Here is a 13,191-nt window from a genome sequence, read left to right as displayed (position 1 = left end):
TGTGAATCTAAAATTTACCAGAAAGCACAGTTGGGAAATGGAAGATGCAGTGAAATTTTTTTAAAAATTCAAATATTCACCCTTTAATGTAAAAATCATGAAACCTAAACAAGGAAGAAATTTAGGAAAGCTGAGAATTGTACCTATTTTAAAGTCTTTGAACCAGATTTAAATTTAAAAAATTATTTTATTATCTCTGGGTGACATTTTCATTTATAGTGACTTTTATATACACATACATATAGGAGCTGTGTGTATGTGAGATGTGTTCCTTGGGGCTTTTGATAACACCCGTATGTCTATCACTAATTCATTTACAACTAAAGAGAGCAGCATAAAGGTAACCTTGAGCCTTTCCTTTTGATGATAATTTCTATTTACTTGAATGGGAGAAACCCTAAGACATCATTTAGAATCACTGCTAGGGTATAAATTTTAGTACAGTCTTATTCTACAATGAGACTAAACTGTGTCTTTGTAATAACATGTGATAATTTAAGCATATATTTTAATGGTTATTGACAAAGTTTAATGGCATCTAAAATACTCTTAAGTCTATCTGGATTTTCTTTTCTTTTTTTTTTTCCTGAACTCTTCCTCCTTTTTTGTTAAAAACATGAAAGACCCTTGTACAAACACAGAGCCTTTGTTGCTTTCCGGTACTTTGGTACATTGCTGTTTATTCCTTAATCTAGCAGCATCCTTACTTAGTGTGTAGTATCCTACTTAGTTGCAACCAAAAAAAAAATTCACTAGCCTAGGCTTTACCTGGGAGCTTATATTATCCAGGTTATTGTGAACCTGTCAGAAAAGTGGAAAGCAACCAAAAGAGCTGTCTCAAAGACTGCGTACCCAGAGTTTGTCCAGCTCTTAATTGAGACACTCTGAACTTGGTTATTCCATGTCCCAGCTCATGGGATGAACACAGCACATTAGAAGCAAGTAGGGAGGAGCCTGTTAGAGGCAAGCATATGGATAGTGTCGGAGGAGACAGAACAAACTACTTAGCAGATATAAAAAAATTTTTACAAACTAACAGCAATCTGAGGCAAACAATTATATATACCTCAGGGCTGAGGGAATCACTTTACAATAGTAGTAACTCGTATTTGTTATAGCCCTTTACATTTTATGAAGTGTTTTACATATATCAGAGCTCACTGGATATTTGTAATAACACATTGTGAATATAACTTTAACTTTTCTTCATGACAAAGTGAATTATACTGAGCATGCTGTTTAAAAAGAAGGCAGGGAGGTATGCTCACATACCTGAAATACTTGCATCAAAAATAATTATAAGTTTAAATTTTGGCACTTAAAAGATATGCATTAGTTATCCAAAAATCCATGTATATGGTTTCCTTCATGACCAACACAGGTGTTACTGAGTGAATTTTCACAGCACTCAGTGACTGCTGGTCATTAAATGGGGAAGATTGTCATCAGTAAGTTATCAGACTATTTCTCCTGCTAAACATAAGTTTAACAGATACTTATGGATGCCAATACCATGTCATCTAACAAATATGGGAAACACTAGGCTTCTAAGAGATGCTCAGAATGTTTTCCCTGTATTGCACGTTCTAGAGAATACAACTTTAACAATGATATAAAGTGATCTTGGTTCTAGACACAAGAGCAGGGAACACATGATTTACCTTTTTCTTGACTGTTTTCCTAAAATTTTTGGTATAGTCTCTTCTCAGGGATATAACAGGGAGAAATAACAAAATATATGTGTGCTTTGGGTCTCTGAGAAAAAAGACCACTCACATACATTTTTAAAAGACATTTTAAAATAGAGGTCTCTTCTGTTTTAGCCACTTCATTTTCACAGTTGAAAGTAAGGAACGACTGTATACTTTATATGCCTAACTCATTCAACATAGCATTGCCATAAATATATTGTTCTGCAGAAAACTTTTTTAAAACAGGAGAACAATTTGTACTACATTTACCAACAATTATACTATAGTACCAATTATAATACATTTACCAGTTATCATGAATAAAAGTGACTGAATACAATTTAGAGTAAAAAACAGATTAGATTTTATACTCTAAGTGAAATGGGACTTTGAAATGGTAAGATATAAATTCTTCCAGTACCATAGCATTCCTGATAACCTTTAATTCCTTGATTAAAATTCCCTGATAACTTCTTGATCATGACCATACCTCAAAGAGGACAAAAGTTCTTTTGAGTTTGCTGGCTGTTAATTTTAAAATCTCATCTGTGTGGCTCTATTTTAATACAAGGCTGTCTCTCCTCCATTTTCCTTTTCTATTTTGTAGCTGTTTATTCTGCTTCAGGTTTTTTAGTTAGGAATGGACTGTATATATGCCCCTGAGTTTATGGTATGCTCATGGAAATTGTCAATCTTGTAAATGTTCTTTCAGATGGTACAGAGGGTAAGCCAGCTCTGTAATAAAAAACTTGCAGAAGACACCAAACAAATAAATTAGCAGGCCAGTTTACCATCCTTTACAAACTAAAGGGCAAAATGGCAAAGCAGTACACACAGGCTTTGGACTAAAGCAAACAAACCAACAACCCTGGGTTTGACTCCAGTGCTACCTACTGCCAGCTCTGTAACTTAAGGCAAGTCACTTAATTTTTCTGACCCACCTCTTACCGCCAAAGAAAATTGAGGCTCATTCTACCTACCTTGCAAGGTTTTTGTGAGAGTTAGTAGTAAAGTATGTACATTATTTGACACATGATAGCTACTCTATAGTGGTTAAAGAATCATTGCCTGAATTTTGAGTTGGCCCAACTTGTAGGTCCAGCATCTGACATGGAACTCTTTCCAAAATTGATAAAATTTATGGAATTTTCTTTTGAATATCAATACATCATTGTATTTGGTAGCTTATTTTTAATGATAACACTGTTTGGGCGCTTTTACCTCTAAAACTATATTTTCTTTTAAATATATGTTTCTTACAAAGTTTATGACAAGCTTATGTATTCACTGTGCTTTGTGGTAATTTTTTCCATGACTAAAAACATTTCTTATTGTTTAAACATCCGTGGAAAAATGATCTAATTTTAAGAATTTGTCCTAGAGCCAACATTGTTCCAAGTGAGATATAACCCCCTGTATATGTGTGTGAATGGCTGTTTGGTAGGTCCTACGAAGAAATGCCTTTGTGTTTGGGTTGTTTAAACATTTCTGTAAGATTTTTAAATACTTTTCTTCTATGGCTGGAATTCTCAGCATCTACTACCGTGCTTTTTTTTTTTTTCCCCCAATCTATTGGCTGGTTTAAGAGTATTCACAATAATATAACTTAAAGACAAAGTGTCCATAAGTCATTGTTTTTAATAGCCAGCATAACACAGTAGAAATTGCCCTGAGCAAGGAATTAGAAGACTTGAATTCAAGTCCTGGCTCTGCCACTGACTTTGCAGGGTGACCTTAAACAAGTCAATTAACTTTTCTTATTTGTCAGATGATTCAGTTGATTCCATTCCAAGTTATCTTCTATTGATTTCATTTACTTATTTTTTTTTTTAATTTAAATACCTTCTGGGAATTGTGTTAAGCACCAGATGGGTAGAGAAGTATGTACTGCTGATTAAGGTTGTGTTTTTCAAACTGTGATCCAGAGACTACCAGAATAAAGATTACTTGGGATTCCTGTTAAAAATTCAGATTCCTGTCCTCTCCCTGGCTGAATCAGAATCTCCTAAGGTGAGGCCAAAGTTTCTGCATTTTTCACAAGCTCTCCAATGATTACAATGTACCGTAATGTTTGGGAACCACTGGCCTAAAGAGAATGAGACCTAAGAGAGCAAGGCTAGTGCATGGCTTAAATCACTGCGTCACTCTAGTCATCCCTCTAAACACAATGCCATCCCATGTGGAGAAGACTGGAAGAAAGCTGTTATTCAACAGAGCAGTCAGCCTTGTGCTTAACCCCTACTTAATGCTTTCTACTTGCTGTGTTCCATAACAAAACATAAAAACAAGTCTTCATCTCAGCACTTAGTCTTGACATTCAAGTCACTGACTACCATGGTTATGACAACAGCTTGAAGAGGACTGCAGTTCTCCCCTCACTAAGGGTAACAAAGCTGAGCTTGTGACACCTGGCTCAGGGAAGAATGATGAGTCAACCTCCACCTCTTTCCTCCTGATTGCCCCTCCACCCCAATATTGTTAACACATCATCCTGTGTGATTCAAATAATCTGACAGAGAAAACACAGCAAATCTAAGTCACGTTGTTCTCATCACTCTGTGGCCAGATATTGTACTAATCTAATAAAGAAATCCTTTTCTGTATAATAGAAATGTCCGAAGCCTATTCCTTCCCCTCCTTTCCTTCCTAATGCTGTTGATAGGAACAAAATACCAAGTAAGGATACATGCTAGAGATTTTAAATTCATACAAGTAAAGTAAATTACAAAGAGAGGTGGTAATATTTTTTTCTAGAATTTCACAACAAAATCCCTCTGATAATGAAAAAATTTGTATAACTTTAACAGGAAACTTAAAAGACATTTTGGTGTAAGATTATCTTAACAATTATGAGAATAACACCATTATCTGTGCTCAGTATAGAGAAATATAACAGCAACTTTAAAAGGTCATGTATACTAACCAGTAAAGATGAAATTTCTTTTCAACAACCAATATGCCAACATCAAACTTCTGAGTTGTATTCAATTCTAGTGTCATGGGTTTCTCCTACCCCAACCAAAACTCCTGCCAAATGTCCACAAAATCAAAAACCAAAAAGAGAGAGAGTACACACACACAAGAGAAAGGAACTTGGCAAGAGCTACCGTGCAAAGTAACTAGAAGAACTGGAGTTCAGTGGCACAGATCGGCAGGAGCAGAGGAATGCTGAAAAAGATGCTGCTGCATAGAATCTAACTCGGAGACGCCCGTATGATGCTGGATGACCAAGTACTCAGGTCACAGGTGTGTTCATGGACCCATAAGAACCAGGATCTCGACCCAAACTTATAAGATGTTCTAAAAAGAAAATACTTCACCTAAATTGAAGTAATTTATAAGTCAAACACCAGAAGTTCCTTATTTGATGTAAGTTGTGCCTAAAACTTTGGCTGATACAAAGAAACCCGTCCACTAAGGCACCCTGAGGCAATCTGACAATGTGTTGGAGAGAACTTTGTCGTCAGTACCACATCCTTATGAGAGTACAAAGAACGGATCACCCGCAGGGGGCTGGCTTCTTTGGGCAAACAGTCAACAAGTTCACTGCACTGTTTGTCAAATCCCAACAAGCGAATCCCATAGCCATGTGGGGAAGAAATCATTCGCCCATCAGGGCTGAAGCAAAGTTCTTTGATGTAACCCCTGCCTACATTGGCTTCTTCAATGTAATGAGTCAGTCGTAGAGAACAGCGAGGTGAGACAGGTCGCACCGGAGCTCCTTCTTGGAATTCATAGACACAAGTCCACTGAGGGGAGAGAAGGGAGACAAACCAAGGTTATAGAGGTGAAACAGTACTACAGATATTACTTATTTTAAAAAAGCTCAACATATTGCCAAAGCCACAGAATTACTGCAAGAAATCTTCAGATGAATGCTATCTTCCTTCCAACTAAGGAAACTTGAAGGTCCCATACCTTATCTTCTTAAGCTTAGGTTATTCTGTGCTATAACACTTTAAAGCCTTTTGTTCCCTGAAGCTGCCTGTGACTTTTGTAGTAATACATTGTCTTTTCTGAGGGCAACAACAATCTTGATATTTTAAAACTTCCTGGGGTACATCCAAGTCCTAGAGTACCTTACTTCTTCCCTTGCACAATTCAAAGGCTCTTTCTTCTCTCCTTTTAGTGAGCTCCTTGGAAGACTCTTACTTTCCAGAGTGAGGAAAATCATTAAGTCATTTAAGACCTTTTCCCCTAGTCATCATTTTAGACCCTTCCTTTCCCAGGGTTTCCCTGGTTTTTAAAAAAAGAAAATTATCATACTCAATTGGCTTAGCAAAACCTCACTTTTAGCCAGCTGAGCTGAAAACATCTCAGTCCCATGTTTACCAGTGGGGTTTTTTGTGCGTGTTTGTTTGGTGTTTTTTAGAGTCAGGGTCTTGCTATATCACCCAGACCGGTCTTGAACTCCTGGACTCAAGTGATCCTCTCAGCCTCCCAAGTAGCTGGGACTACACAGGCATGAGATGTGTTTTTTAAGGGTGAGATGAAGGAGACAAGAATTAAGAAGCTGGGCACAATCTGAGCTGATCATGGCCTTTAAAGTACTTCCCAGCTTGCTACACCCAGGCAGGAGAATAGGAAGAGTTTATAAGCGATAAAGATACCACATGAAGCAGAAGAGGACAGCAACAGGAGAGTCGAGAAGCAGGATCTGACAATGTGCCCTTGAGGGCAGAGACTGTGTCTACACATGGCAATGGCAATTTGTCCAATGAGCCCTGTTGAAGGTGGAGCATTGCTGCTGTACCTCCTGATCATCAGTGTTGCTTGAGCACCGAAGAAGAGTGGCCCAGCCTTTTGGATGCAGTTGTAAGGATGTGATGCAGTTTCCCCGGTCTCTCTCACCAGGAACTTCAGGGGTTAAGACTTCAAGACTATTTCGTGGTGAAACTCCTGAGATACAAAATGAGGATATGGGATTTGTATTATCAAAGGATTAAGGCAATTCATCAAAGTTTTGATTTCTGGCAGCCACCTCCCATGCCCTCATTCCTCAGTCTGCCCTTTATTCTACCACATGTAAAAGAACATGGTACTCACCAACATATGGTGTGTGAGTGAGTTTTGGGGGTGGAATATGGGAAAAAGGTATGACTAGAACTAGAATCCAAGATTCTGCAGCAGGAACCACCAGCGATTTAAGGGTAAGGCATGAAAGCTGACTAGGGGTCCTTTTGATTTGGATCTACATCTCAGAAAGCTCTTTATGTAAGTAAGAACCAAAGTTATGTGACATGGAAGGAAGCTAGAAAAGTAAAGACAGCCATTCTCATCTCACTGGATCTGGTGCTCTCTAGTCCAGAGAAGCAGATACTTGGAAGCCATGAGGATTGCCTTTAAGTAGATAAAAGCATCAGGACTTATGGCCCCCAAGACAGTATTATAAACAACAATTGACCTATAATTTTGGAGGTGAGGGAGGACACCTCACATAGAAGCATGTCAAAACAAGGGACGGGAGACACTGCCCATCACATATTTTCCTGGTGACTCTACTATGCCCCATCATTTCCTTCTACCTATCCCCCAATGAAAATGACTGCTGAAGTAAGCCACTGTTATTAATGAGAGTATGTCATATCCGTCAGGTATGTGAAGAACCAATTTCATAGACATTGTGGGAAAACAGCTTAGAAATTTAATATCAAGAGAAATATTTCAATACTTCTCTGACTATGGAAGGAGTTACTTTGAAGGTAATGACCTCCCTTGTCAGATAGATCCTTCTTGAACTGCTTCTCAAGCAGATGTGCTATCTTCTTTTTAAAGATTCCCTTTAGATTAGTACATCGTTATCAAAAACCTGTGAAGCTCTAAATAACACTGTTACAACCAAACTGTACCTGAATAATGATTTCAAACATGACTGAACTTTATTAATTTTAGAGGAAAAAAAACCCTATTTTAAGAATTTTGAAAACCTATAACAAAACCAGAAAAGAAATCCATTCTAAATAGGTAAGCAGCAATTTGCTAGCTGTGCTCCTTGGAGGTTCCTTAGGAGCTGGCAAAAGGTGGGAACCACATGGGAGCTGAGGTGGAGACTGGGTGAGGAAGACTAGAGGGTCAAGAGTCTCTCTAATTTTACTTGAACCAGAGCTACTTTGATTTTATTTGTGCTACATCCTAAGAATCCACAGCAGATTTCATGTGGAAAATAGGCTTCTAATGCTGAAATGAGTTTGAAAGCCTCTGCTCTATGCAGCTATTATATCTGCCAAAGGATGGTGTTAACATACTCGGACACTTGGAGATCCAGGATTTCCAACATTCAAAGCAACTTCACCTATAAGTCCCACCTTCTCCCACCTTTTATTCTCTTTTCCCCCTTTAATTTTCTTTTTCTTTCTTCCCAGGCTCCTCATCTATCATCTCTTTCCTCATTCCCAACTATCTATGCTGTATAATATAATATAATATAATACAAACTGCTATATTTGTGTTTACCACACTGGTCAATAACAAGCAAGCATGTTAACTATTCTTTTCTTCTTAAGTTTCTTTTTCTTGTGGATGGTACAGTCAATCAATAAAGATTTTTTTCTCAGTGATTATTAGGAGCCTTGGCTTGTTTCCCATAGCCCAAGTAAAAGAACAGGTAGAATCTGCAAAAGATGTTTTTGCTACAAATCAAAGGAGAAATGTTATACTTCTGGGCATAAATTTTTAAATTTAAGGGGAGGAGTTTTTAACCTTAAAAGTGAAACATCACTGTCTTCAACATCCAAAAGAAAGTGGATTGGCCATAGGTTAGGTTAGAAAGGGCTCTCAAACCATTCTACTGACATAGTCATACAAGATAACCAGCATCTACCAGGCCAAATTACCTAGAGAAAACACAAATTAGAAGTCTGAGGTTTAGTCTCTGCCCTAAATATGGAGGTAGAGACATGTATATCTCTAAAATGACAAAAAAAAAAAAAAAAAATCCATATCTGGCCCTTAATACCCAGTTCACAAAGAGGAGAACAAACAATAAAGGCTGCAAGACCTTATATGTGGATTGGTTTGAAAAGGAACAGTCAGATGGAATTCATACAGGTAGAAAGCATTTCAGTTAGGAAGTAGAAGAGATAGGCAGAGCAGCTAGTTCTGCCAGAATGGCTGGGGAAAAACTGGCAAATACAGAGTGGGGCCAGATTGTAGCTCACACTTTGTCCCACAACCCCTCTGAGGCTGTCAGGCATTGCACAGATAAAGAAATGGCAGAGCAAAAAGCCCACCAGGTGGGAACCAGATGACTTTCATAATCACCTGAAAATTCATCCCTTATATTTATATAGCACTTTCACATGCATAATCTCATTTAATTTTCCCAACAACCTTAACTAAAATTTATATTTCCCAGTTACTTTTTCTCCCAACTAGACCAAACTAAGTCCAGGTAATAAAAACAAAGCTCAAATTCCGCCAACGATTTAAGCCCAAGATATTCAAACTCCAGATACTCTCGTTAGCTTTTTGAAAATGATGAGGGGTAAGAAATTTCCTCATCTCTACTGGTTTTTATTTTTATAGATAAAAACCAAACCAAAGAAAGCTATTTGGTGGCCTCTGTTGTTGCAAGATTATAAAATCCAACTTTTAACCTACCTTCTCTTTGAGAGGCTCGTGTCATGTGTTTCTCAGATGAACTGGAATCATTATGATGACAAGGTGAACCAGAAACTCTAGGACCAGATGAACTTGATGAAGTGGTCAAATCTTAAAAATACAAAAAACTCTGACAATAAATCTAGCATAACTCTGGTAGTCTCTCTTTTTAATTATCTACTTGAACCATACTGTTAAAATCCAAAAGAATGCTCACAAAAAATTGACCTATAACTAAGACTGAGGAAGGCAGGATGGCTCTTTGAAGTGTTCTAAGGTCTAGTCCCTTTCTAAAATCTTTTATACCAAAAACTTGCTTATGTGAAATAAAAATAAACAACCAAATAAGCATAGGGGCATCTTTAGTTCTTCATCATTTCTGTACTAAGATGTAACAAGAAAATTCAATGAAAATGAAAACTAAGTTCTTAAGCCTATTGTTTAATGTTAGAATAGAGTCTAAGCAACAGCCCCATTACTGGGAATACGAACAGATCCTTCTTTAAAGTGTACCAAAAACTTCTATTATCACTCTTGAAATTATGTAAATACTCTCTCTCTTTTTTTTTTTTTAAGAGATGAGGCAGGGCAGGGGAGTCTCACTATGTTGCCCAGGCTGGACTCGAACTCCTGGGTTCAAGGGATCCTGCCACCTCAACCTTAGCCTCCCTAGTAGCTGGGACTATAGGCACGTACCACTGCACCTAGTTTATGTGAATACTAAGCAATTCAAAACTTTACATTGAAATCTGTGGAAAAAATAAAATGAGTATCAGATAGTAGAGTTTGATATATTACTCCAAACAATAATCTCTATTTCATTACACTTTTCTAGTGGCCCCATACCTCTGTTGCAATTCTTATTAATCTAATTTCCTGTGGTGTTATTTAGTATCAGAATTACCCTTGGGAGACTGAAAACCTTCTTTGTTGTTGAGTCAAAATAGGCCAGCTAGACCATATAAAGCATAATTTCTCATTAAGCTAAACTTGATTATCATGTTTAACTTAAAAGGTAATTCTAAATCTAAAAGCATTATACTTGCATAATTATGAAATCTCTTGTTTGCAATTAAGTTTATAAAACTTAAATTTCTACTTTTAGCAGTTAAATTGGGCAACTGCAATAAAATTATGCCTGCACTTTCCCAAAGGAATCTTCGGAAGTGGCCCTGTGCACACAGAGAAAGATTCCAACCATTTGAAGCTACCTTTTAATAGCAATTTATGTACATTCTGTGTTTCAAATGCTGCAGTCTTTCTTTCTGGGTTCTTATTCATAAACACGATATTATAAATGATGGGTATATCCCCAGACTAGTCCTCTCATTCCCAAAGGTAGATGAAATATAGTCTTTTTATCACATAATGTTGATAAAATATGATACTTAAGCTTTTCTGAACCCTAAACCTAAATTCACTGAAGTCTAATGGAATCAGCAATGGGAGAAGAAACAGGGCTTTAGGAGGAAGGTGTTGGGGTCATGAGATAAGATGGTACCAGCTACCTGTATCTGGACATCTGGAAGTCTAGGACACAGTACAGACTTAAAACTAAAATTCTACATTGGCTATAACTTAAAAGCTCTGCTGGATCCCAGAAGGACTTAAGAAGACTGATACTACCTTGAGCCATGACTAATTTTTGAGATACTTAATGATTCAGAAGTACTGACAAAAGATCCCGTTAGCAGAAAGCTAAAAGAAAATATTTTTTTGAGTTAGCAGTTATTCTTCCTAGACCATTTGTGATACGGAGGTACAAATTAATGCCATGTCAAAGACACAGATCATTATACTTGCTTGGGAAGAAACGCTATCATTGAGCTCTCCAAAGAATGCCTTTTAATTTTCTTCCCTTTTTCCTGCTATCATTTTCAGAAGAGAAACATATACCATCCCTATGTCTGAGATTCTTTTTTCTTTTTTTTTTTTTTTGAGACAGAGTGTCGCTTTGTTGCCCGGGCTAGAGTGAGTGCCGTGGCGTCAGCCTAGCTCACAGCAACCTCAAACTCCTGGGCTTAAGCGATCCTACCGCCTCAGCCTCCCGAGTAGCTGGAACTACAGGCATGCGCCACCATGCCCGGCTAATTTTTTCTATATATATTTTAGTTGGCCAGATAATTTCTTTCTATTTTTAGTAGAGACGGGGTCTCGCTCTTGCTCAGGCTGGTCTCGAACTCCTGCCCTCGAGCAATCCACCCGCCTCAGCCTCCCAGAGTGCTAGGATTACAGGCGTGAGCCACCGTGCCAGGCCTGTCTGAGATTCTTGAGAAAAATCTTTTTTTAATCAAAAAAGAAAGGCTTACCTGAACTTGATGTAGTTCTTCTTGCTCTCAAAATGGGATAGCTGCCTACTTCTAAAGACTTGGTTAAATCAAGATCATGTAAAATTAAGAGATAACCAGAGGATGTTGAAATCAACATTTTTGAACAATCTGGTGTTAATCTCATTCGCATGAGAAAACGTGTGTGGAAGAATTTCTTATGTGGACACCCATCTTCTGTACACCTACAGAAGAAATCAAACCAACAAAACCTAGAGTTATATAGTGTCAGCGAGAGTTGTATTTTTTTTATTTATTTATTTATTTATTTATTTTTGCCCTTCAAAATAGAATTTAGGAGGATGGGGAAAGGTTGGTCAACCGGTACAAAGTTACAATTAGGAAGAGTAAGTTCCCATGTTCTATTGCACAACAGGGTGACGATGGTTAACAGGAAGATATAGTACATTACAAAATAGAAGAGTGACCTTTGCATGTCCTCACCACAAAGAAATGATAAATGCATGAGGTGATGGTCATGCTAAACACCCTGATCTGATCATTATACAACATGTACATATCAAAACATCAAATTGAACCCATAAATATGTACAATTACAATGTGTCAATTAAAAATATTTGAAACTTCAAAAAGAGACATCTTTTCAATAAAATTTTACTTTTTATGTTAATAGTATTTAAAATAATACATGTTATTTTGATCAATTGTGGACTAATAATATTGTAATGATAATTAAATCCAGAAAAAGTTAACGTTTATAGCTCTGTGGTCACAGGAAATAATTTTTTAAATTAATGACAGTTTATTTACATATTTTTGTTACAGATATGAATGACCACTAAAGCATAAAATACAGCAGGATATAATTCTATGAGGAAAGTAGAATGAAAACATGAGTACTATACTAAAAGAAAAAGTTGTAAAATTTCCAACTGTTTAAAAAAATAGAATTTATAGTCAATGTATATTTCAATTTACATACATGCTTACCAATGTTTTTGCTCACCATTCCTTCTGTCATCTCTAATCTTCCTTTTCAGATCATCCTGTTTCTCTATGAAAGTATATTCCTCACAATTTTTTTAAGTGAGATGTTGTTGAGGTAAACTCTTTTTTACTGTTCTGAAAAATCTTTATTTCACTCTTCTTTTTGAATAAAGGTTTAGCTGAGCATATAACTTTGAGTCGATAATTATTTCTTTCTGAATACTGAGGATAATATTCCACTGAGTTCTGGCTTCTATTGTTACTATCTGTAAGTCTCGTATTAGTCTGTTACTTTGAATAATTGTTTTTTTTTTTTAAGAGATGTAGTCTTGCTCTGTCACCCAGGCTGGAGTGCAGTGGCATGATCATAGCTCACTGCAACCTCAAACTCCTGCCTCACTCTCCCCAGTAGCTGGGACTACAGGTGGGTGTGCTACCACATCCAGCTAATTTTTAAAAATTTTTTTAGAGACGGGGTCTTGCTATGTTGCCTAGGCTGATCTCAAACACCTAGGCTCAAGTGATCCTCCTGCCTGGGCCTCCCAAGCACTGGGATTAGAAGTGTGAGCCACCACTCCTGGCTCTACTTTGCATAATTTATTTATTTTTTTCCTCTGATCTTCTC

The 13,191-nt window shown here is 37.1% G+C and overlaps 1 protein-coding gene across 1 annotated transcript in view; it reads right to left on the bottom strand.

Moving 5' to 3' along the window:
* Positions 1–2,047: 2,047 nt before the first annotated feature.
* The window catches only part of DCAF10 (DDB1 and CUL4 associated factor 10), a 49,227-nt gene continuing 38,083 nt past the window's right edge, over positions 2,048–13,191 (bottom strand). Inside the window, exons 4-7 of the mRNA XM_069476602.1 lie at positions 11,600–11,802; positions 9,291–9,401; positions 6,445–6,590; positions 2,048–5,440 (exon numbers count right to left, since the gene is read on the bottom strand). Coding sequence (XP_069332703.1) covers positions 5,072–5,440; positions 6,445–6,590; positions 9,291–9,401; positions 11,600–11,802 — 829 coding nt within the window. The 3' untranslated portion in view covers positions 2,048–5,071. The remainder of the gene's footprint in view (positions 5,441–6,444; positions 6,591–9,290; positions 9,402–11,599; positions 11,803–13,191) is intronic.

Source organism: Eulemur rufifrons, chromosome 7 (genome assembly GCF_041146395.1).
Source record: "Eulemur rufifrons isolate Redbay chromosome 7, OSU_ERuf_1, whole genome shotgun sequence".
In the NCBI taxonomy this organism is placed as follows: domain Eukaryota; kingdom Metazoa; phylum Chordata; class Mammalia; order Primates; family Lemuridae; genus Eulemur; species Eulemur rufifrons.
This window is presented reverse-complemented; position numbering and strand designations above follow the sequence as displayed.